General features: G+C 39.9%; 1 protein-coding gene across 2 annotated transcripts in view; it reads right to left on the reverse strand.

Moving 5' to 3' along the window:
- Positions 1 to 23,861, reverse strand: part of ELP4 (elongator acetyltransferase complex subunit 4) — a 232,733-nt gene that overhangs the window by 121,639 nt on the left and 87,233 nt on the right. Inside the window, exons 6-7 of one of the 2 annotated variants that reach the window (XM_029061294.1) lie at positions 19,997 to 20,081; positions 13,186 to 13,368 (exon numbers count right to left, since the gene is read on the reverse strand). In XM_029061294.1, coding sequence (XP_028917127.1) covers positions 13,186 to 13,368; positions 19,997 to 20,081 — 268 coding nt within the window. Of the gene's footprint in view, positions 1 to 13,185; positions 13,372 to 19,996; positions 20,082 to 23,861 lie in introns of both variants that reach the window. The other variant, XM_007659227.3, reaches the window with a different exon arrangement.

Raw genomic sequence — 23,861 nt, forward strand, 5'->3', positions numbered from 1 at the left:
CACTATTTTAATTTTGATTAAGAAAGTAACAACTTTTATTACATGATAATTTCAGTTAAAAGTGCTTTCAGTCAAGGAAAAAAATATGAGTCAAGATAAATTTGTCAAAAAATTTGTGAATAAAATTGAATCTTGTTGCTTTTCTGATCTTCTTTTGCTAGTAAAATTATATTCTTCACAGTCAAAGAGTTTGTGGCCTATTTCCCAAAGGGACAGAAGTTATTAGAATTCCTATTTCTTTAGTCACAGTATTATTGGAAACCCATCACTAGAAATTATATAAAAATGCATGATCTTTGATAATTTTAAGTTGGATAAGGAATTCATCAATTAATTTAGAATTTAATGTTCCTCAAAGCATCAAAATTCCATTATTTAAGGGTGTGCAAGATTTGGAAGTGCGAAAGCACCCTCATGGGCTTCCTTCCTCAAAGTTTCCATCTAGGAAAAAATGCATTAAAAACATAGAGGCAATACACGGAAATATGATTTGATGTCAGAGGTTAGAAAGAGAATTGGGGTGATGTCGGAGGTTAGAGACAATCAGAATGTTGGTGTGGCTAAAATATTATACTTCATACCACATTCATTCAATAGTATTTATTGAGCGCTTACTACGTGCAGAGCACTGTACTAGGCGCTTGGAATGTACAGTTCAGCAACCGATAGAGACAATTCCCGCTCAATGACGGGCTCACAGTCTAATCCACATCAACACAGGACTAAATTACAATTTGTAAAAGTTTTGCTGGTCTCAAAATGCAATGAAACATTTTCACCCGGCTGAGAATTAAATCAGGATTAGGAGAAATATATTTCCTGATCTGTTTTTGGTTTTTTTGGTAAAAAAGCCTTTCTGTAACTTTCTAAAATTTACAAAAAACCACAACGATGGAGTTGTGAGAATGTGAGCAGCTGCTATTATTCTAACTAAAGGTCTGTCTACTGCTTGAGTCTGAGAGACCACATGTGCGGCTGTCCTCTTATCTTGCCATCCTCACCAATTAACTATTTAACATGGAGGGCTGTACACATGCTCTTGAGGACGTCTTTAACAGGCTCTTTGGCGAGGGAACAAACTACACAGCAGGACTCTGGAACTGAGTAATGCGGGATACAGGGAGTCCTTAGCGGCTCTGCTCCTCCTAATGACAGTTCACTCTGGAGTTTAGTGTTTTACACAGGCCTTAATAAGTTTAGGCATTTTCACAAAGGTATGGTTTTACTACCAAACCTGCTCGGCAAACATGGGCAAACAGGAACTCTTAAAACAGAACATTCCTGAATTTTTCAGGACATAGCTCTCATTTCATGCTAAACTTTCCTTTCATATTATACCCACTTAAGAATGTTCTCAGTGTACCTAGGGTCTTATTTCAATTTTCAATCTAATCGCTGAAGGCATTTAAAATTAAGAATCTGCATACATTTATTTAGGAATACCCACTTGCTAATTTCCCTGCACTATTATGTAAATGATCTCTAGCAAAGAAAGGTTCCATAAATGGCAGTTCACACAAAACATCTGAGATTCAAATTTAACACAGATTCTTCTTAGGACGGTTTGGTAAAGTCTTACCTTAGTATTTGTTAGCATCAGTTTTGAGCCTACTTCTTTATTTTCTCTATTTTAAGTTTTCCCTCTTTTTACAATTTCCTTAACTATGTGTTACTTGCCAACAATGAAATTAAACATGGGAAGTATGCCAAAAATACAATAAAGGGTAACTAATCATTACTATACAAGCCTGGCAGAATGTTAACTAAAGTAAGAATGTTGATTGGCTCCTTTACTATCTTCTAGAATATGAATGTACGACGTGCCCTTTAATGCAGTGCTATTTTAAGACTTCGAGTTTAACTGCGGTTTCAAAAGCACACTACCTATTGATTTTGAATTATGTAACAATCTAATTTGGATTTTACTTAAACTTTACCTAACCTCCCAACTCCTGGGCCGTAGCCTAAATACTTTCACATCCCATGCCTCTTTTTTTTTTTTTTGTTCCTTCACAACATTAAGCTGGTGTTTCCCTCAAACCAATTTTGTCCTTAATCAGTCATTCTTACATGGCCTATCATTACATACTAACTAGTCAAAGGTTTTTGTTTTTTTAAAAAAAAAACTACAACTGTGAGAAGGACTTTCTCTTTTGCCTCTGATGAAACCAGCACAAGCAAAAAAGTTGGTGGGCAACCAAAGAAATGTTGGAGAATTCTTAGTTTTGGGAATTGCTTGACTTTGAGGAAGTTATATACTTTTACATGGTCTTTCAAATGCTTTGATGGAAGGACCATGTAAGATTAGCTACAATTATAAATTTCACATGCAAAAAGTGGGATAGGGCCTTTATGGAAGATCATTTTCATCTAGATAGGCTAACATTAGAGGGTAGAAAACTGCTGGTTCTCACCTAAGAGAACACATGTAAGGCATATGTTCTTCAGTTGCTTTGATAAGGCTGACATCATGGTGAGCATGTCACAATTCTCTGCCATACCACAGAACCTTTTTTCTTACCTGACACAAAATTCTTTCCTACCTTCTGTAAGGAGGCTTTTTATTCCAGACAAACTACTAATTTGTACTCCAGTTCTCTAGGGCTCACAAAGTCATAAACAGGGCCATCTAATCAACTTGTATGAGCAAGTTCTTAAATTATACCCAGGATTTGACTCTCTTCTCTAATAATTCAGAACTCCCTCTGAGGAGGATATGGGCATGGTGTCAGACCATCAGGCAAATCAGCAGTTATGTCTTTGGTACTTGTGTAAAAGGGGAGCTGTTGGGAAATGCTGGAGAACGCTTTGTCAAAATTTGCCAAGGGATGTTCTGTGGAAAACTCCTGAGCAACTGCAGAATCTCCACTTTGGACCACTAAAAAGACCTTAAAGATACCAAAATTCAGTTCCAGATTCCCTCATGGAGCACAATGTCCAAAACAGGTGCTCAAGAAACACTGTCGATGATCAGGGCTCCACAAATACACTTGTCTATTTGTCAGTGATGCGTGAAAATCAAGTTGACTAGCATGTAATCCTATGTGTTACCAGCATACACAATGGGGAAGCCAGGGAGGTAGGGAGATAAGACATCAAACAAACTTAAAACAAACACACAGTTAAACCAAAGGTAGCTCACAGAGGCAAAGTTACAGACTCTCTGACTAGCATCTAACTATTCAAGGAAAATAGGGTTTATTTCAGTATCTCCACTGTATAACATGTGAAGCAGGCATATTTTTAAAATTAATTTCTAGTTTTGGATCAAATCTGCGAGCCAATAGCATAACGTTGGTAGGGATTAATTTGTAGCAATACAGATGACTATTTTTGGCTACACATTCCATCTCTCTGTTTTCCCAGTGTCTAGGTTGTCATGGATTCCCTGAATTGAGTGACTCGTCTCCTTCCAAACTTTTCCTCCTGCCCAGCTGCCATCCTGGGTCTGGGGCAGACTGCAGGGTCTAGGCTGGCCAGCGGGTGGATGAAAGGAGGAACATCAGGCCCTCAAAACAGGTAGGCTCCCCTTTGTTTCCATGAACTCTAACTTTTTTATTCTTTGCAATGTTGGTTTAAGACTAAAGAGGATACTAGAAATCCTACTATTAATGTGTCAGACTGCCGTCTCACAGGAAATAGACCATTTAGACCGACAGAATTCATGAAATATTTTCTATTTGCCATTAGGTTAGCCCCATTCAGACCTAGCCAGTCTTTAAATATAATTTGAATTGATTTTGTAACATATTCTTCATCCTACACTTCCATCAAGAAAAATGATTCTGTCTTCTTATGCATGGAATATGCTTCCCTATTGCTAACAAGTTTTTACAAGCACTACAAATGAGGGATTTAATTCCTTTAAAAAGATCATTTTCTCTCAAAGACAGTTTACAAATAGTATTAGCCATTTTAGCCAGGGGCATTTTTTTCAACTGGGTAATTAATGGCTGTCATGGGTGCAGTGTTGTCTCCTTATTGTTTTTACTGCCTTATTTTCTTTAATCCCTTGATTTATTATCTGTCGGAATTAAAGAGCGCGTTTTCCCCAAAAAGCTTTAGGTGCCCCACATAGAATTTCTAAGTTGAACCATTACATTTTAGATAATGAGACCTCTAAATGTCAAATCAGTGAGAATGTCAAATATCTCCTTGTGAGGCAAGGAGAGAAATTAAGGGGAACAGGAAGACGTACACAAAGAGACGAAAGAATCAGTACAGCTTAGTGGACAGAGCACGGGGCTGGGAGTCAGAAAGGCCTGGGTTCTAACTCTGGCTCTGTCACATGTCTGCTAAGTGACCTTGGGCAAGTCACTTCACTTCTCTGGGCCTCAGTTTCCTCACTTGGAAAATGGGGATTAAGACTATGAGCTCCATCTAGGATGGGGACTGTGTCCAACCTGATTAATTTGTATCAGTCCCAGTACTTAGAATAGTGCTTTGGCTCAGAGGAGGCCCTTAACAAGTAAGATAATAATTAATAATTATGATTATAGTAGTCAAGATTACAATGGCACTTTCAATTTCTACTTCAACCATATTGGTTTAAATCTTACCTTTCGATTGTCACGGGGATTAGGGATGACCTGAAGGAACTGTTAGTGTCCGATGCTGTGATGCCTCTACTCAAAGCTGAATCCGAGGCACACGACCTGGGGCTCTCTTCCATTTTCAGGACTCAACCGTCTATATTTTCCTCTCCTTCCCATTCAGAGAACATAGAAATGCTAGGGACCTGTGGTACCATTAATAATAACTGTGGTATTTCTTTAAGTGCTTATTTTGTACTCTCTGAAGTGCTTAGAACTGTGCTCTGCACACGCGATGTGCTCAATGTTTGATTGTTTACCCTGTGCTAAATGCTGTACTAAACACTGACAAAGGCACAAGATAATCAGGTGGAGATCATTAAAATTCTATATATTGGATTGTCTAGGCATTCACTTCTCAAATGGGTGAGTGCAGGCTAATATTTTCATATTCATTTGACAGATGAGATAACTGAAGCACAGAGAAGTTAAGTGACTTGCCCAAGGTCACACAGCAGACAAGTGGCAGAGCTGGGATTAGAACCCACGACCTCTGACTCCTAAGCCCGTGCTCTTTCCACTAAGTCACGCTGCTTCTATCAATCATACTATTTATTGAGTGTGTACTGTGTGCAGAGCGCTTGGTAGAGCACAATATAACAGAGTTGATCTGCAGCAAAAGGCTTATATATAATGGCTTGTGAGAGAAAGTGGAAAGGCGGCACAGCTACCTTGACCTCCACATTCAATAATGGCCTATAATTTAGTTGAGGGCCCAGCAGCGTCCGTTCCTGAGAGAGATTGTCATGAGATGCATACGTGCTGTTGGCTACGTGGGGATGAGGAGAGACTGTGGATCGCTCTGCCTAACCCCTCATTATTACTGCAAAACCAATAGAAGGACCTGTCTGTCTCATCTCCTCCTTCCCCGCCAACCCTATTCAAAAATCTATTTTAAGTGGGCTGTCTCAAGCTGGCATCTTGGCTCGAGAAGGCAGTGACATTCAGCGGCACACCTTCAGTAGGAGTAGTCTACTGACACTCACCCTTTGGGGAAAGGGACTAGGACTGCCCTACTATACTTCTGTCTGCACACTGTGCACAAGATAATCCTTCAGCGACACTTGCCCACATGGATGAAAACACACCAGAGGTTGCATCATTTTCAAATACAAAAGGCTTATGGTTTATGTATATAAACCATAAGCTTACCTAAGGTTTGCTAAGTATTCTGAGTTCCTTAGGGAATGGGGATAACCCTAATATAAAACCACAAAGTATTAGCACCCTGCTGATTTTGTTTTTATTTTGCGTATTTGTCTGTGTTATGTTTGAATATTTAATCACTCCTGATGTGTCTTCTCCAGTTTCTTTTTCTAACTGAAACTCTTAGATTGTGAGACACTGTCTTGACAAGGGGCCATGTCTAATTCCCACTTATTATTCTCTCCCAGAGTTTAACAGTCTATCTTACGCTGTCGAGTCATCTCCGACCTATAGCTATGCCATGGACACGTCTCTCCCAGAACTCCCCTCTCTCCATTTGCAATCGTTCTGGCAGTGTATCTACAGAGTTTTCTTGGTAAAAATATGGAAGCGGTTTACCATTACCTCCTTCCACGCAGTAAACTTTAGTCTCCACCTTCGACTCTTTTCTCCGCACTGCTGTCCAGCATAGGTGAGTTTTGACTTGTAGCAGATTGCCTTCCACTTGGCTAGCCACTGCCCAAACTAGAAATGGAAATGCCTCTGTTTGCCTCTTCCTCCTGTAATTAAGACTGGTAGAGGACTGGAAACTCTCCACGTGTGACCCTGAGAGGTGTTAGTTCAGTACCCTGTACATAAAATAAGGTCCTTGTGGGCAGGGAATGTGTCTACTAACTATGCTATACAGTACTCTCCCAAGTGCTTAGAGAACAATGTGTTAAATATAAATGATCGATTGATAGTAATCAAGAAGAAGCTTGGAGAAGTAATCGAGAAGCAGCGGGGCTTAGTGGAAAGAGCATGGACTTGGAAGTCAGAGGTCACGGGTTCTAATCCCAGCTCTGCCACTTAGCTGTGTGACTTGGGGCCAGTCACTTAACTTCTCTCTGCTTCGGTTACCTAATCTGTAAAATGGGGGTTGACTGTGAGCCCTATGTGGGACAACCTGTTTACCTTGTATCAACCCCAGCGCTTAGAACAGTGTTTTGCACATAGTAAGCACTTAACAAATGCCATAATTATTATTAGTAAGCACTTTGTAAATACTAATATTACTAATCCCGCTTCTTCTACTACCTAATAAACCACATAGATAATATCCCAGGGTAATAATAATGTTGACATTTGTTAAGCGCTTACTATGTGCAAAGCACTGTTCTAAGTGCTGGGGTAGTACAAAGTAATTAGGGTGTCCCACATAGGGCTCACAGACTTCATCCCCATTTTACAGATGAGGGAACTGAGGCCCAGAGAAGTAAAGTGACTTGCCCAAAGTCACACAGCTGACAAGTGGCAGCAGCAGGATTAGAACCCATGACCTCTGACTCCCAACCCCGGGCTCTTTCCACTAAACACATGGCTCTCTCTTAATGCCTTATTCAAATTACAACATAGCAAATATTGTCTTGTATATCAAATTTGGTTACAAGGTGTTTGGGAGGGATTTATAAGAAAAAAACATATGCATCCACATGGGGTGCTACTCCACACAGATGGGTACACCATCCAAGAAAAGTTATGCTTTTTCACTAGAAAATATGCAAAACCAGGAAAATTTCATTGCCAATCCAGAGCTTTATCAGCTGTTCAAAACCAACTGGAATATTTAAATGATCTTAAAAGGTTAATTTTATAATAAGAAAGGACCACATGTCAAGTCCTTCAGTTTTTAATTATTTGGCAAATTCCTTCTCTTCTGAATGGAGTCGCAAAACCGAAAAATAACGGTGGTCGGGAAATAGAGACAGTAGACGGCCCTTGGGAGCTGGGAACCTCACAAAATTAGAGTATAAGCCCAAAATGCTATATTGATAGTGAGGTGAAGAGGTTAAGTCATAAACAGTGACAGACCTTAAAAAAGAGTTGTAGTAGTTATACCTTGAAAAGGACAGTTGTGTGACATGTAATCATCGTTGAGATACTATTCACTGTGCGCTTATTCTTTCAGCAACATTATTAGTATCAGGAAATAACAATCACCTGTGCCATTTCCAAATATGAACAAAAATATAATATTTAGAGAGCTATGCTAATATTTTGCCAAACAAAAATCGAAGATGTTTCATCTGAAATTAGCACCTAGTTGGCACATATACATGACTGGTTGAGCCACTTGTGAATTAAGAAACGAATGTAGTGAATGAAATTGAAATCTGTATAACTCCCCTAGACTACTTGTAAGTTATTTCACTGCTCAGTTGTGTGAGTTTACATTTCTGTAGAGGCGTGGCTGTTTAGCCCAGATGAGAGTGGAACTGTGGCTGAATCATTTATGATTCTGAAGGAGGATGAGAATAGGTCACAAAGGAATAGACTGGTTATAGAATAAAAATGATGGTGTGATGTGAGCCAACATTTCATTAGGAAGATAAATACAGCAGTAGCTGCACATTTATTAGGAAAGAAAAATATTTGTAAGATGACTATAAGAACTTTCTGATCCCAGTTCCGCCACATGTCTCTGTGACCTTGGGCAAGTCATTTAACTTCTCCGTGCCTCAGTTACCCAATCTGTAAAACGGGGACAGACTGTGAGCGCCATGCGGGACAGGGACTGTGTCCAACCTGATTATCTTGAATCTACGGATTGTATTTTACAGATGAGGAAACTGAGTCACAGAGAAGTTAAGTGACTTGTTCATGGTCATACAGCAGGCAAGTGATGGAGGCAGGATTAGAACGCAAGTATCCTGGTTTCAAGGTCCCGGGCTTTACGAAGAGTAAGAAACTAGGACATTGACAGCATTATTTTCAAGGTAAGGTTTATTCTAAATACTTTTTATTATGGTTCTTTTTCCATTCGATTTCTTTTGCTCTTGAATTTAACTCCCTTGATGCAGCTCCTGCGAGCACAGTTAAGTTCACACAGCCTCCCCCCATGGCCATGTCAGAATACTCGGCACTTCACTCTTCACACCTACCGATTCTACCACTGAAAAAGACACCTAACCAAAGTACTCTGGTTATTCTGCTCCCTGGCTGAATCTCAGTCATGTGGTGGTGACTGACAAGTGCCTCTGGTAAAATACAGGCTGAGCTGTGTTAGTTTCCGCTTTTGTAAACCTATATGGGGTAGGGGGGAACCTGTCAGCTTGATGAATGGGGTGATCACGAGAGGTACCTTGAGCTACTGCAGATATTTACTTGCGTACCTCAAACATCATCTTATGCGTTCAGTCCATAAAGGCTATGCCATGTTTACGTATCTTTGAAAATATACCATTTGTTTCCTTACGGCAAATGTTTATTTGCTACCCCCCAGCTTACTCATCCGTTTTCATTTTATTCTCCCAAAAATTACCACATTCACCTGACACAATCAGGATTTGGGGTTCTGTACCGTCAACATGTTTTAATAGAATTGTTAGTATTGTAGGTGCACACCCAAATGGGTTTGTAACTACCTTCTGCCGATCAAAGAATTATGTTGTGTGCCACCAGAAATGAGCAGGAACAAGTTGTGAGTATGAACAACACTTAGCATCTTTGTATAAAGGTGAAAGAAGAATTGACACGCTTCCTTAACTAATCTAAATTTACATGTGCCTAGTCTCACTAATTAGGGGTAAAAAAACCAACCCTTTTGCATTATATGTAAGTGCCAAAGTCTCTAGGCATTAAAAAACACCTATGCTATTGCTCCTATGAAGGCTAAAGCAAAAATGAAATTTTCAATCAAGTTATATGTTCCAAGTGATGAATTTATTTGCATCACTTTGAACTGAGTATCTCTGAATCTCCCTCCCTTTTTCAAGATAGCCAATTCTAAACAGGAATCAATCTGGTGGCTATGATTTGGTATTGAGGGCAAAATGTGGACACATTCATAGACTGAGCTTTCTGTGGGACAAGAATTGTGTTCGATCTGCTTATCTTCTACTTATTTATCAGAGTCCTTGGGAAAGCATAAGCGCTTAATACATACCATTATTATTTGCAGTAATAGTACTTAATTTCTCAAACTCTTAATAACTGTCTTTAATTACAGGAAACCTTTTCCGAATAGGATATCTCCTGAAGACTAAACTACAGAGTGTGGGTTCTCTAAACCCTAAGGAATCTATATATAAAAAAAATTTAGTCATTCACCTACCCCTTTCTGAAGTCAGGGGTTGAGAGCAGACATTTCGTCTCCTCTCAAAATTCACCAATAGCTCTTCCCGTGGCTCCCTCCAGTTATCACCCCATCTCCCTCCTACCGTGCCTCTCCACACTTCTTGAGCGAGTTGTCTATATCCACTGTCTCCACTTCCTCTCCTCCAATTGTCTCCTTGACCCCCCTGAATCAACCTTCCGCCCCCTCCACGACACCAAAACTGCCCTCTCAAAGGTCACCAATGAGTTCCTTCTTGCTAAATACAAACGCCTCTACTACATCCTAATTCTTTTCAACTTCTCAGCTGCCTTCGACACTGTTGATCAGCCCCTTCTCCTGCAAAAATGATCCAACCTCGACTTCATTGCAGTGTCCTCTCCTGGTTCTCCTCACATCTCTCTGGTCATTTATTCATTCAGTCATATTTGAGTGCTTACTGTGTGCAGAGTACTGTACTAAGCGCTTGGGAGAGCATAACACAACAATAATCTGACACATTCCCTACCCAGACAGAGTTTACAGTCAATCTCAGCCTCCTTCGCGGGCTCTGCCTCCCATCCCCTAATTGTGGGAGTCCTGCAAAGTTCAGTTCGGGGTCCACTTCCATTCTCTGTCTCCACCCACTCCCTTGGAGAACTCATTAGCACCCTTGGCTTCAATTACCACCTCTATGTGGATGATTCCCAAATTTACATCTCCAGTCCTGATCTCTTCTTCTCTGCAGATTCGTATTTCCTCCTGCCTGCAAGACATCTCTACTTGGATGTCCTGGTGACACCTTAAACTTAACATGTCCAAAACAGAACTAATTATGTTCCCACCAAAACCCTGTCCTACCCCTGGCTTTCCCATTATTGCAGGTAATACCACCATTCTGCCTGTCTTACAAGCCCCCAACCTTGGTGTTATCCTTGACTCTACTCTCTCACTCAACCCACATATTCGATCTGTCACCAACTCTGTTTTGTTCAACCATCACAAAATGCACCTTTCCTCTCCATCCAAACTGCTATCTTGTTGATCCAAGCTCTTACGCACCCACCTTGATTACTGCATCAGCCCCCTTCCTGACCTTCCTGTCTCCTGTCTCCCCTGACTTTAAGTCCATATTTCACTCTGCTGCTCGGATCATTTTCAACAAAACCATTTACTCCATATTTCTCCATGGATACAGTAAGCACTCAAATATGATTTGTTGATTGATTGATCAGAGGTAGGATTTAGTACAGTATTTTGTACATAAAATAATTTTATACACAAATGACTACTTTATATACAACAAAAATAAATATATTGATGAATGACTAGGAAGGCTAGAAACTGATGAGGCACAGGGGGGGAGGGGACTTTTCAAGAATAGCCAGCATTTCACTGCCTTAATTAAAAAACCCCCTTGCCCAAAAAAACAAAACCAAAAACCCTCCAATCTTCTTGAGCTGGGCTCCTTCCCAAACTTCTCTCCTTGCACTGAATTTCACTCAAAGATTTATCATCCATCCACTAAAATACTACAACATATAAAGGTGCAGAAGGATCAAGAAACCCTTTGCATTTCAAAAATTTATCAAGAACAAGATCTAAAGCCTTTTTTACATCTTTTCGAAATGCTCTTGTAAAAAAGAGGATGGTGGTGGTTGTTACAATTTATGTCTTTTAAGACCCTGAATCCAGATTGTCTAACAGAAATAGGGCCAGCTTCAGCTGATAAGCAAGGTAAGCAGTCGCCTCAGGGTTGATGCCAGAGGTGCAGCAGCATGGTGTTGGAGAGTGGGCAACACGGCAAGTTAGAGGGGCAGGCACACTGGCACCTCCCAAAGATGGCTACCACAGCGCTTTCCCATAGATGCCAATGGCATTGCCCCTCAAAAAGAAGATGGAGGTTAGGGCTGGATCCTCTCTCTACTCATCTTTGAGATGGTGACGGAAGGGTCACGTGTTGCCCGGGACCCAAAGCAATGCGTTAGTGAGTCAAACTGTCCAGGGTACTCAGTTGAGGGTTGGCAGTGGGGACAGTGGTGATAAATGAGACTGTAAGCCCATCATTGGGCAGGGATTGTCTCTATCTGTTGCCGAATTGTAAATTCCAAGCTCTTAGTACAGTGCTCTGCACATAGTAAGCGCTCAATAAATATTATTGAATGAATGAATAAATGAAATGCCTTCTCGAACCGCTACAAAATGACATGATATGGAATAGGAAAGAAGTGGTCAAATGTCCAAATCACTGGTTCTTGGGCATAGGTTTGTGTCAGGGCTTGCAAGGTGGCCTTAAACCTCCAGATGTACCTTGAACCTGGGAGTACATTCACTGCAAAGTATTACGCTTCCCATATGTAAATTCTAACCCCAGTCAGCTGGCCCAAGTTATTTTGGCAGTCGGGGGGCTCTGGTATGGGTCGGCAAACATATTCGGAAAATTCTGGTTGGCAGACTTGTGTTGAATCATGTGGGCCATATCTCTAAACCATGGGTGGGATAGAGGATGAATCTGAGGATAGAACTGTAAATTATGGGAGGTGGGTGGTCAGGAGAAAGAAGTACAGTAAATGGTCATTTTTCATAAAACACATCCTACCTGATGGTTTTTCTGAGGTTTTTTTTTTTAAATGTATTTGTTAAGTGCTTACTAGCATGGTTTAGTGGAAAGAGCACGGGGGCTTGGGAGTCAGAGGACATGGGTTCTAATCCCAGCTCGGCCACTTGTCTGCTGTGTGACCTAGGGCAAGCCACTTAATTTCTATGGGCCTCAGTTACCTCATCTGTAAAATGGGGATTAAGACTGTGAGCACCAGGTGGGACAGCCTGATGACCTTGCATCTACCCCAGTGTTTAGAACAGCGCTTGGCCCACAGTAAGCACTTAAATACCATTATTACGTGCAAGGCACTGTGCTAAGCGCTGAGGTAGATACAATTTCATCAGGTCCCATATAATTTAATCTGTGTCCCATATAGGGCTCACAGCCTTAATCCCCATTTTACAGATGAAGTAAATGAAGCATAAGGATGTTAAATGACTTGCCCAAGGTCAAGTAGCAGAGAAGTGGCCAAGGCAGGATTAGAACCCAGGTCCTTCTGACTTTAAGGCCCATGCTCTATCCACTAGGCCTCGTTATCTTTGGTGGGGCAGGGATTCATCCCCAAAGGATGGTCACCTGCTGCTCCTTCCATTCTTGTGTAATATGTGAGTTGAGATTTAATCTAGAAAGCCTGCAGTTTAACAACAATCCTAGAATCTGATTTTCAAATAAACACCAAAAAAAATAAAAAGAGAGAGACAATTTGGTATACTCAGCATCAGTTGGATGCTTTTTGGCTCAAAATAGACATACGAACATTTTAACATTCTTACCTGGATAAGGTGTGCCGGCACTGTGATGATGCAAGTGGACAGAGACATTCTAAGAAGACCGCGAAGGGCATAGAGAAACTTTGTTAGGCTGTGAGTGTGTTCAGGAGAGTCAGTACAGCAGATGTCATCTCCCCATAATGCAGAGCCCAGGCTCTGAATTCCTAGTCTCAAAATATTTTTCTTCTTCTAGAGGAAAAAAAAACAAGTATGAAATTTTGTGAAGTATGGAATACAACTTTCATTTTTCACTTATTTGTGACTCAAGAAATGAGATCTGCAAATAAACCACTGATAATCAGTGAGTGCTTTTTGTGTGGTCAATATGCTAAGTACAATAATCAGTAATACACTGATTTTTTTTTTACAGTGCTAATATGAACCATCCATAAGTTATCTGAACTGAGTCCTGGCACTTTAGACACTGCTAGTTTTATATGAAAGATAGCGACCATATTTTCGTTAATAGAATGTCTCTTTTGACCACTTCATAAGTAAAAGACTTAGCATAGTGAAACTACACTAGTTTTGAGTAAGAGTCTGTAATAGCCTGCCACCTCACAAGCTGAAATGAGAAAAATCATAGCTAGACCATCAACCCACTCTATACATAGGAAGCACTCAATAAGTATGATTGATCGATCATCTATTCCCTCTTTTATACCAAATTCCAGTAGCTTTTGACTAATCAGGGTTGTATCTCAACATTTATTATTGAATTCTAATTTCATGATAAACATTTTCTTTAAAAAAATATGCCCCCCACTTATTTCATAATGCATAATTCTATGTGTTCTTCCTCAAACAATACTTTCAAAATAATGAGAAACAAAGCTAATGCAAAGGCAATGGGCCTGGGAATCAGAAGACCTGGGTTCTAATCCCAGTTCTGCCACTTGTCTGCTGTATGACTTCAGACAAGTGACAACTTCTCCATGCCTCAGTTACCTCATCTGTAAAATGGGCATTAAGACTCGTGGGCCGAATGTGAGACAAGGACTGTGTCCAACCCAATTATATCTCCCTAGCATTTAGTACAGTGCATATAGTAAGCAAGCACTTAAATACCAATTTAAAAAAAATTCTGGAATACTTGGCCACTTTAAAGAAATTTGATCAGCTCAAGTGAATATACTCAGTAATAATCTTATAGAGAGGGAATGTCAACAGTGTTTAGGAAAGGGAAGAGGCTTTTAGGTGTTTAGGAAAGGGAAGCAGCATGGCTTAGTGGATAGAGCATGAGCCTGGGAATCAGGGAGATGTGGGTTCTAATCCCCCTCTGCCACTTGTCCACCCTGTGACCCTGGGAAAGTCATTTCACTTCTCTGTGCCACAGTTACCTTACCTGGAAAATGGAGATTAAGACCGTGAGTCCTATGCGGCACAGAGACTGTATCCAACCCAATTATCTTGAATCTAACCCAGGGCTTAGTACAGTGCCTAGCATAGGGTAAGCACTTAAGAAATACCATGATCATTATTACTCAGAAAAGTGTTTATTGTGGATGTGTCCTTGGTGTCATTAAGTTTTGTCAGGCAAAGATTTCTATAAATAATATTTTATAACTTCACAAATAGGCTTGGCAAATGCATCCACCAGAAAGTTATTAAGAGACTGGCAAGGAGGAATACTCACTGGGAAGAAAGGGGTAACAGATGAATTTATAATCAACACCTGGCATGCTGAAATCTTTGAAAAACATTTGTGCAGTTATGGTAGACAAAAAAAAATGTCTATACTGTCACAACTAAAACATTTGTTGGTGAAATCAATGTTTGGACTGTTTACCCCTGTAGCTTAGGACACTTTATAGTTATTCCCAGTTATTTAGGAATCACTGAATTCCAGATTTCTAGAGCTCAAACGGTTATTTATTCCAACTTCCTGCCAGAGTGGCCAGAGAGATAAGAAGAAAACCAGGAAAGGATAGGGTAGGGGTCATTGAAGCCAAGGTTTGATCATGTTTCCAGGAGAATGGGGAGGTGCAGTGTCATCAATCTATCAAGGGTATTTACTGAGCACTTACTATGTGCAGAGCACTGTGCTAAGTGCCTGGGAAAGTTCAAGACAACAGTTCCCTGCACATAAACATCATCATCAACAGTGGTACTGATTTAGTGCTTGTGGAAGGCAGCTAAGAGATCAATGGAGAAGAGGCTGATGAATTTGGCAAGGAGATCATTGGTGACTTTTGAAGCACAGGGCAAGAGGAAATAAGTGCAAAATGCAGGAGAAAATTAGGCTAGATAAGATCTTCTGAATTCAAGGTCTATCTTTTGACCAGTCAACAGGATTTAATAAGCACCTATTGTGTGCAGAGTACTGTGGAAAAATACTGAACAGAGAACAGGGTAAAGTACTTTCAAGATTTCTTCTAGTCCTACTGGCCTATGGCTATGTATTGAACTTAATATGGTTTTAAGTGGCATGAAAGAACTCTGGAAAAGGACCAAGGGGTAGTAGCAAACCTGGATAGATCAAGGGCCCATCCAGCCCCGCTTCCGCATTTATGTCTATGACGTTTGGGCACTTGATATTCCCCCTACTCTCAACATCACAGCACTTATGAACACACATTTATATTAATATCCATCTCCCTCTTTAGACTCTAAGCTCGCAGTGGACAGGGAACAGGTCTGCTGACTCTGTTGTACTGCACTCTCCCAAGTGCTTAGTACAGTGCCCTGTATATAGTAAGCGCTCAATAAATACCACTGATGGACTGATGTCATCCTGGACACTTGAAAGAACAGTGTAAGCGCCTTGAGGGCAGTACTTTTACGTACCAACTACCTGTATAGTACTTTCCCAAACAGTTACAGTCCTCTGCACAAACTAAGCAGCACTCAATAAATACCACTGGCTGATTGATTGAGAAGCAGCGCGGCACAGTGGAAAGAGCCCGGGCTAGGGTCAGAAGTCATGGGTTCTAATCCCAGCTCAGCCACTTGTCAGCTGTGTGACTTTGGGCAAGTCACTTAACTTCTCTGGGCCTCAGTTATCCCATTTGTAAAATGGGGATTAAGACTGTGAGCCCCAAGTGGGACAACCTGATCACCTTGTATCCTCCCAAGCGCTTAGAACAGTGTTTTGACAGGTTGACATTCTCAACATCCACCAACCAGGCTTAGGGCTGTACCAATTAACATCTTCAACTAACACCCCCCTCTAGACAGTGAGCTCGATGTGGGCAGGAGTATGTCTGTTATAATGTCTTCGCCCAAGCGCTTAGTACAGTGCTTTGCACATAGTGAGCGCTCAGTAAATACAACTGAATGAATAAATCTTCAAAATCTCATCATGGATCTATTATCCATGATTGTTAAACTTTGCCAAATGCCCTATCCTTGGTTTTACTGGATGAAAACCACGACACTTAGTTTCTCTTTCTATCCCGAAAGCTACCAGAAATATATCAAGCAGGTCAAATCCCAAGCAGTTTGAGAACCTTTTTCCCTTGAGATTTACCTCAACCCAGAGGCTCCATGATACCTTACTATTTTCAGGGAAATAAACATTCTTTCCCACCTCTTCTAGAAGACCTTTCATGATTACTCTCTTATACATCTTAATACTCTTGTTTCCTCCTACCTATTATTTGAGTGTCTATCTGCCTCACCAAATTACACCTTTCTTGAAATCAGGCATTATGGCTATTGATAACTCAGTGGTATTCACCTAAGGTTTGAGTACATTGGTCCACACACAGTGCTTAAATTATCATCATATTTGTAAATACTTCTGTGTGCCAAGCACTATACTAAGAATTGGGGTAAACACAAATAGATTAGACAGAGTCTCTGTCTCACATGGGGCTCACAGTCTTTGAGGGAAAGAGAATAGGCATTTTATTCCCATGAGGTAACTTAGGCACAGAAAAGTTAAGTGACCTGCCTTACTGATGGATCTGGGATTAGAACCCAGATCCTCAAACTCCCAGGCCCATGCTTTTTTTCGATAGGCCATGCTACTTCAATAAACACTGACTGATTGATTATACTTAAGCTGCCCGACCCCCCAAAAGAAACCATGCCAATAGCCAGAATATATGCTGAATTTTCTCATCCTTGTGCCTTATTTTGGAAAATGCTTTAGTGGGGGTATCATTTCCATGCAATTATTCATATGCTTTGCTAGCCTGTGCTACGACTGTGAAAATAAGTTCATCACTCATACAATATTCAATATGGAATGAAATAATTGCCCAGGGACAGATTTACAAAACAAATCTTTTCTGGAAAGCGGGGTTGAAAGGTCTTAAATACATTCTTAGTAGAGCATTTCCATATTAGAGGTCTTCTATTCAAAGAGCAGAATAAACAAATGAATTTTTCAACATATTGTCAATCAATCAATAGTACTTATTGAGTGCCTACTGCATACAGAGCACAGTGCTAAGTTCCTGGGAGAGTGCAATGAATTAGTAGACATAATCAATGACCTCACTTTCTCTTACAGAAATTCATCTTCTATTTCTTAGACAATACTTTACTTTGCAACTAGCAAATCATAACTGGAAAAACAAACTGAGATAGAAGAAAGAAACAGATTCTTTACTTCCTAAAAGTAGAAGTGATTTCAACTTTAGGAAATTACAGTTTGAAGTTTTAAAGGGTCTAGAGTTACCAAGGAAGACGCAGTGTGCCTATAGGATACCGCACAGACCTGGGAGACAGAAGGACTTGGGTTCTAATCCCAGCTCTGCCACTTGTTTGCTCTGTGACCTTCAGCAAGTTACTTCACCTCTCTGTGCCTTAGTTACCTCATTTGGAAAATGGGGATTAAGACTGTGAGCCCCATGGGGGACAAGGACTGTGTCCGATCTGCTTAGCTTCTATCTACTGCAGCATCTAGTACAGCGCTTGGCACATAGAAACTGCTTAACAAATACCATTAAATAAAAGGAAAAACAGTGCAAAATGCAAATGTGATCAATGTTGTATCTACAACAAATAAAACTAAATTGCAATGCAAATATTCAAATTACTTGAAATATACACATATTGCGTAAGTACACAGAGAATGCAAAATTATATGAGACTCACTTCCAAACACAAATGGTAACTGAGAAAATGAAAAATCTGTTTTTGGTAAAAATTGATCTCAGAATTATGGTTAGCATTAGCATTTACTTTAAAATATTCCTTATCTAAAATTCTGACCAAAAAAATCAGTGCTTTGGATGATGCTTTTTCAAATCTCGTGTTAAATGGGTAATCCATCCATTTTTATTTTTCCTATAAAATATAGCATAATACTTTTTGTAATTTATTACTTTTATTATTTTCCTACTCAGCTCAGCACCTAAGAACAACAAAACAATCGTTTCAGTCTATTCCAGCAGTAGGCTATTTGTTGAAGATTCCTAGGGTGTTTATGTCACTATGCTGCTGCCTTTGCATTCGGTGAATTTTCCTGCTTTCAGAAGACCTGTCATCATGTTGGAAGAGCAGAAGCTCTGCACACTGTACTGTGGGAACTGTTATGACATGCCTGTTACCATGGTTACCCCAGCAAGTGAGGAGAGGTGCCTGTCAGGGACCAATTTACCCCTCCAGACAAGCACTGCCACCAAAGGGAAGACATGGTGCCCATAAATCTCAGCTGAGACTGAAAACAGAGCAACAGTAAGCAAAATTAAAACACTCTATAGCCAAGATCCATAGGAAAATTTTGGACACAAAGAGCAGAGACACCTGCCATTCAGCTATTATGGCATATTAAAAGATTTTAGTGCTTATGAACTCACTCATACCCTTCCTCAGCACTTATGTCTATGCACTTTTTCAATTATACATTCAATTGTTTGTGGCAAATACTCTGTAAATACTTTAATGACCGTCTCCCCCTACAATAGAGTGTAAGCTTCTTATGGGCAGGGAATAATGGCACATTCGTTTGAACTTCCCAAGAGCTTAGAACGATAAATGCTACTACTATTACCATATCTTCTGCCATGAAAATGTGGCGGTGAAGTTCAGCAAATAATTTCTTTTTAACCTTCACAATGCCAAAGTGTCAAAGTAGGATCGTAGGCCTTACTGTACTGGTATTCTGATATTATAATGATGAGAAAGGCAATAAGAATAATGGAAACTACTTAACTGCTATGGCAACTTACAAATGAATAGAACAAAATAGAACAATCTGGAACCTTTGGACATTTGCTATGCACCCCACCCCAACCTCATAGCACTTATGAGCATATCTTTAAATTGTATATTATAAATTATTTGTTCATATTAATGTCTGATCCCTCTCTAGACTGTAAACAGTCCCTGTGTCTCCTGATTCTTATGCTGTACTCTCCCAAGCACTTGGCACAGTGCTCTGCATACGCAGTAAGCACTCAATAAATACCACTGATTGACTGAATGACCAAAAAGCAGCTTTTTCATTTTGCCTCCCGTGAGATCTTTTAGTCATCATGGAATTCAGAGTTACAATGTAAATGCGACTTGAAAAATGTGCTTGGCTAAATGAAATCTACCTCTTTAAGTTGATCCTTTTTAGAATTAATGAACATGGTCATGGCATCAGCTGCCAATGTAAAATGAGTACATTTAAAAATAATTGCGCTAAACCTGAATTTGCACATCCTACCTCTATCCACTAAGGAGCGAGTTACGGCTCCAAATACATATTAATATGTGAACTGTGATCGGTCTTGGCTCTGCTTGTTTACTTCTTCAGTGCTTAGAAACAGCTTGCTCACTGCTGATTATTCCAAGGCCTTCTTGGGAGCACCCCAGAGAGAGTTTTCAAAACAACATCAGTTACATGATTATATAAGACATTGAAGGTGCTCAGTACCTGGGGACAGGATCCATCAAACCCTTCCTCATAAATGACTTTCTGGATACGCTGAAGTAGCCTGTTGTAGCCATCGATCATAGAACTGTTGGTCAGAAAAATATAACTTAAGTGTCATATTTAGATTTGTTACAAGATAAACATAAAGAGTGAAAACATACAGAGGTATTTTCATGTTACATGATTTTTAAAAAATGAAAAAAAATACAGACTCTACAGACGATCTTATGCATTCGTTTGTTTTACGTTCAGAGAACGAGTTATGAATGCTTTATGTTCACTACTTCGGTGTGCTCGACATCCTGAGAAAGGTAAAAATCTAGAGAGACTGAGGTTGGCTTAATTATGTCAGGCTCCCTTACCGCCTAGAAAATTAATGATTTAATGAAGCAACTTAAAATATGAACCCACTATAGCATTTCAGGAGTAATCATGGATAATTAACACATAGTTAATGAACGGCTATGCCAAGTACACCTGATAGATGTCCTGATCACCTGAGCGCCTCTTCTAGCAGTTGTAATACTCATAACCACCTGCTGTAATAATAGTAATTAAATGACTTGCATCTTTACCTTAAATGAAGAAATGCAAATACAATTTCTGTAGAGGTTTACATATGTTTTATCAAAACTAAAGACTCAGAAAAACAAGTATATAGTTTCATTTTCACAGCAATTTTTTGGTGAGCTGCATACTCTCATCATCATTTACTTCCAATGCTTCAGTTTGTGAAATAAATCTGAACTTTCGAAGCTGAATATGGGTTTCACATTTGTCCAGAGGTGATAAACCTCATCACGCAAATTTAGGAAGTGTTGCAAATAGTCTCATCTTAGAAAAATGCACATTTGGTGACTCTCATGACCCATCTATGAGCTACAGTTAACTGTAACTGTCAATACCAAGTCTCACATAATGAGGTTAGTTTGCTAATGGTGTTTGTTAAGGGCTTACTATGTGCCAGGCACTGCACTAAGCACTAGGATAGATAGTGGCTAATCAGGTTGGACACAGTCCCTGTTCCACAAAGTGCTCACAGTCTTAATCCCCATTTTACAAATGAGGTAACTGAGGCACAGAGAAGTAAAGAGACTTGCCCAAAGTCACACAGCAGACAAGTGGAGGTTCTGAAGGACAGTCACTCCAATGGCTCTCTGAAAATGAGTTCACTGTAGAAACTGTGGATGACCTTAGGGATACTAAATTATTTGCTTTATGGTGAGCTGACAGAGAGCACTGAGAGAGAAGCTTAGAGAAGCACATGAAGAAGGAGTGTGGTCTAGTGGATAGAGTACGGGCTTAGGAATCAGAAGAACCTGAGTTCTAGTCCCAGGTCCACCACTTGCCTGCTTTGCATCCTTGGGCAAGTCACTAAACCTCTCTGTGCCTCAGTTACCTCATCTGTAAAATGGGGACTCAATGTGAGCCCAGTGTGGGACATGGGTTACGTCCAACCTGATTAGCTTGCATCTACCCCAGTGCTTAGCACAGTACCTGGCACATAATAGCTCAACCAATATAATAAAAGAAATAGCAGAAATGCTTCAAAGTTACATTCATCATAACTTCAAGTGCTGTAATACATATGCCAAAAGCCAAGAAATGTCAGGAACAGGGTGAACTAGTGGAAGACTATCAGAGGTGACGCACATATATATTTTTATATAACTACCAGGTCCATCAGTTAATATTTAATTGCGCTCCCATAGCTAATATTTAATTGAATACTGGGCAAAAATCAGATATGGTTCCTGTTTTTAGGAGTTTTCCTTCTAGAGCTCCAAAGGGTGAAAAAAAAACCTAAACTAAACATGAAATAAGGTGATTATTACACTACAAGAACAAGGACACGAACAATGACAGGTGCCCTAGGCAGGCAAGAGTGGTCATTACCCAAAAGATAGACTCTATTCGAGATAAGAATATAAGGGACCGAAGCTAGGCAATGGTCTTTTCACTCTCTTTCACTATTACAGGAAAGATCTTCATTAGCTGTGAGATCATTAAATATGAAGGGGAATGCTTTTATGCTACAAATGTGATTTCTAAATTGTTTCCCTAGACACAAATGTTTTATCCCTGCATCTAATTTTCCTTATGTATATGTTAGACTTTTTCTACTACAGTGACTAAATATCTAATTAAGAAAATGCTTGTATTTTAATACTCCAACTGCCAGAAACTTTATCAGCTTCCAAAAAACCGATGTTTAAAAGAAAGCATACAGCATTTTAATTTTATAGCCAGTAATGAATAAATCTAGGGGAAAATATTCTAAATCTCCTTGTTATTCTGGCACTTTGAAACAAAAGTGCTTGGGACAGTGCAATGCAGTAGAGTTGGTAGACACAGTCCCTGCCATGAGGAGTTTACAGTCTACATGAGGAGACATTAAAATAAATTCTGGATATGTGCATCCACGCTGTGGAGACTGAGGCTTGGATGATATCAAGTACTTAAAGGGTCCAGATCCAGGTGTGTAGGTCACGCACGCAGAAGGGAGAGGGAGTACGGGAGATGAGAGGTTAGATGGGGAAGGCCTCTTGGAGATGTGATTTTGGGATGACCTTGAAGGTGGGTGACCTTGAAGGTGGGGAGAATAGGTATATGAAAGGGGAGGGAGTTCCAGGCATGAGGGAGGATGAAGGCGAAGGGGTTGGTGGCCAGGGCTTGGCACATAGTAAGCACTTAAATACCATCAACATGAGATAGACAAAATCGAGGTACAGTGAGTAGGTTGTCACTAGAAAAGCAATACAATGAATAGGTTGGCATTAGAAGAGTGAAATATGCAGGTTGGGTTGTCTTAGGAAATCAGCGAGGCAAGTAGGTGGAGAGAGCTGATTGAGACCTTCAAAGCCGATGCAATTCATTCATTCATTCAATAGTATTTATTGAGCGCTGTGTGCACAGCACTGTACTAAGCGCTTGGGAGAGTACAACAATAAACAGACACATTCCCTGTGCACAATGAGCTAAGAGTCTAGAGGATGAATTTCTTTTTCCTATTTAGGAACATGAGCAACCACTGGAGGTTTTTGAAAAGAGACGTGATACGTCCTGAACTTATTTGTAAAAATGACCCACGCAGCAGAGTGAGGTCAGTAGTGGATATAGAAACATTTTCCCTATTTTGTTTTGAAATCCAAATTAGTCGATATGGTATTGACATAAAAAATGCTATTTGAGTATTCGACATCTAAAAAACACATTTCCCTGTTAGCGAAATGTGTCATATTTTAAAGCAGCAAATCAAATATTTTACATTTACAAATATTTGTCGTTTTTAATTTTAGCATTTTTAGCAGACACTCTTTAAATTTGGTAATGGATTTAAACAATTTACTGGTTTTTCTTTAGCAAGCTAGAAACATGTAAAACAGGAGTTGGCTAGGTTTCCTAGTTACAGATGAGTCTCTGACTTCCTTATTGATAGTTTCTAAGCATTTAACAAAGGTTACCTTATCAAGAGTATGACAAATAGGCTTATTATCTGTAAGTAGACCCCATTAGGAAAGACAGTTTAAACTGCTTTAACTACATTTATCTGGAAATCTAGACTCTACGTAAATTTAGATTCAGCAACATTTTCTCAAGATACATACAGTACGTTCTAAAGGCAACAAATAGTAGGAGCAAAGGCAGAATTGCAGGTTAAGTACACTGGCCCGCCTACTATATCATCTAACCCATTTTCCAGAGTACAACAAACACATCAACAGTAGGCTTCCTCAACAACGGAAGTAAAAATTGTACGATGTCGGAACTTTGAATTTAGATGACAGTTCGGCATACAATCATCCTTCATTTTTCTGAAACTTCTCCCTCCACCCCCCCAAAGAGGGATATGATGCCCTCAAAT

This window comes from Ornithorhynchus anatinus, chromosome 3 (assembly GCF_004115215.2).
Source record: "Ornithorhynchus anatinus isolate Pmale09 chromosome 3, mOrnAna1.pri.v4, whole genome shotgun sequence".
NCBI lineage: Eukaryota > Metazoa > Chordata > Mammalia > Monotremata > Ornithorhynchidae > Ornithorhynchus > Ornithorhynchus anatinus.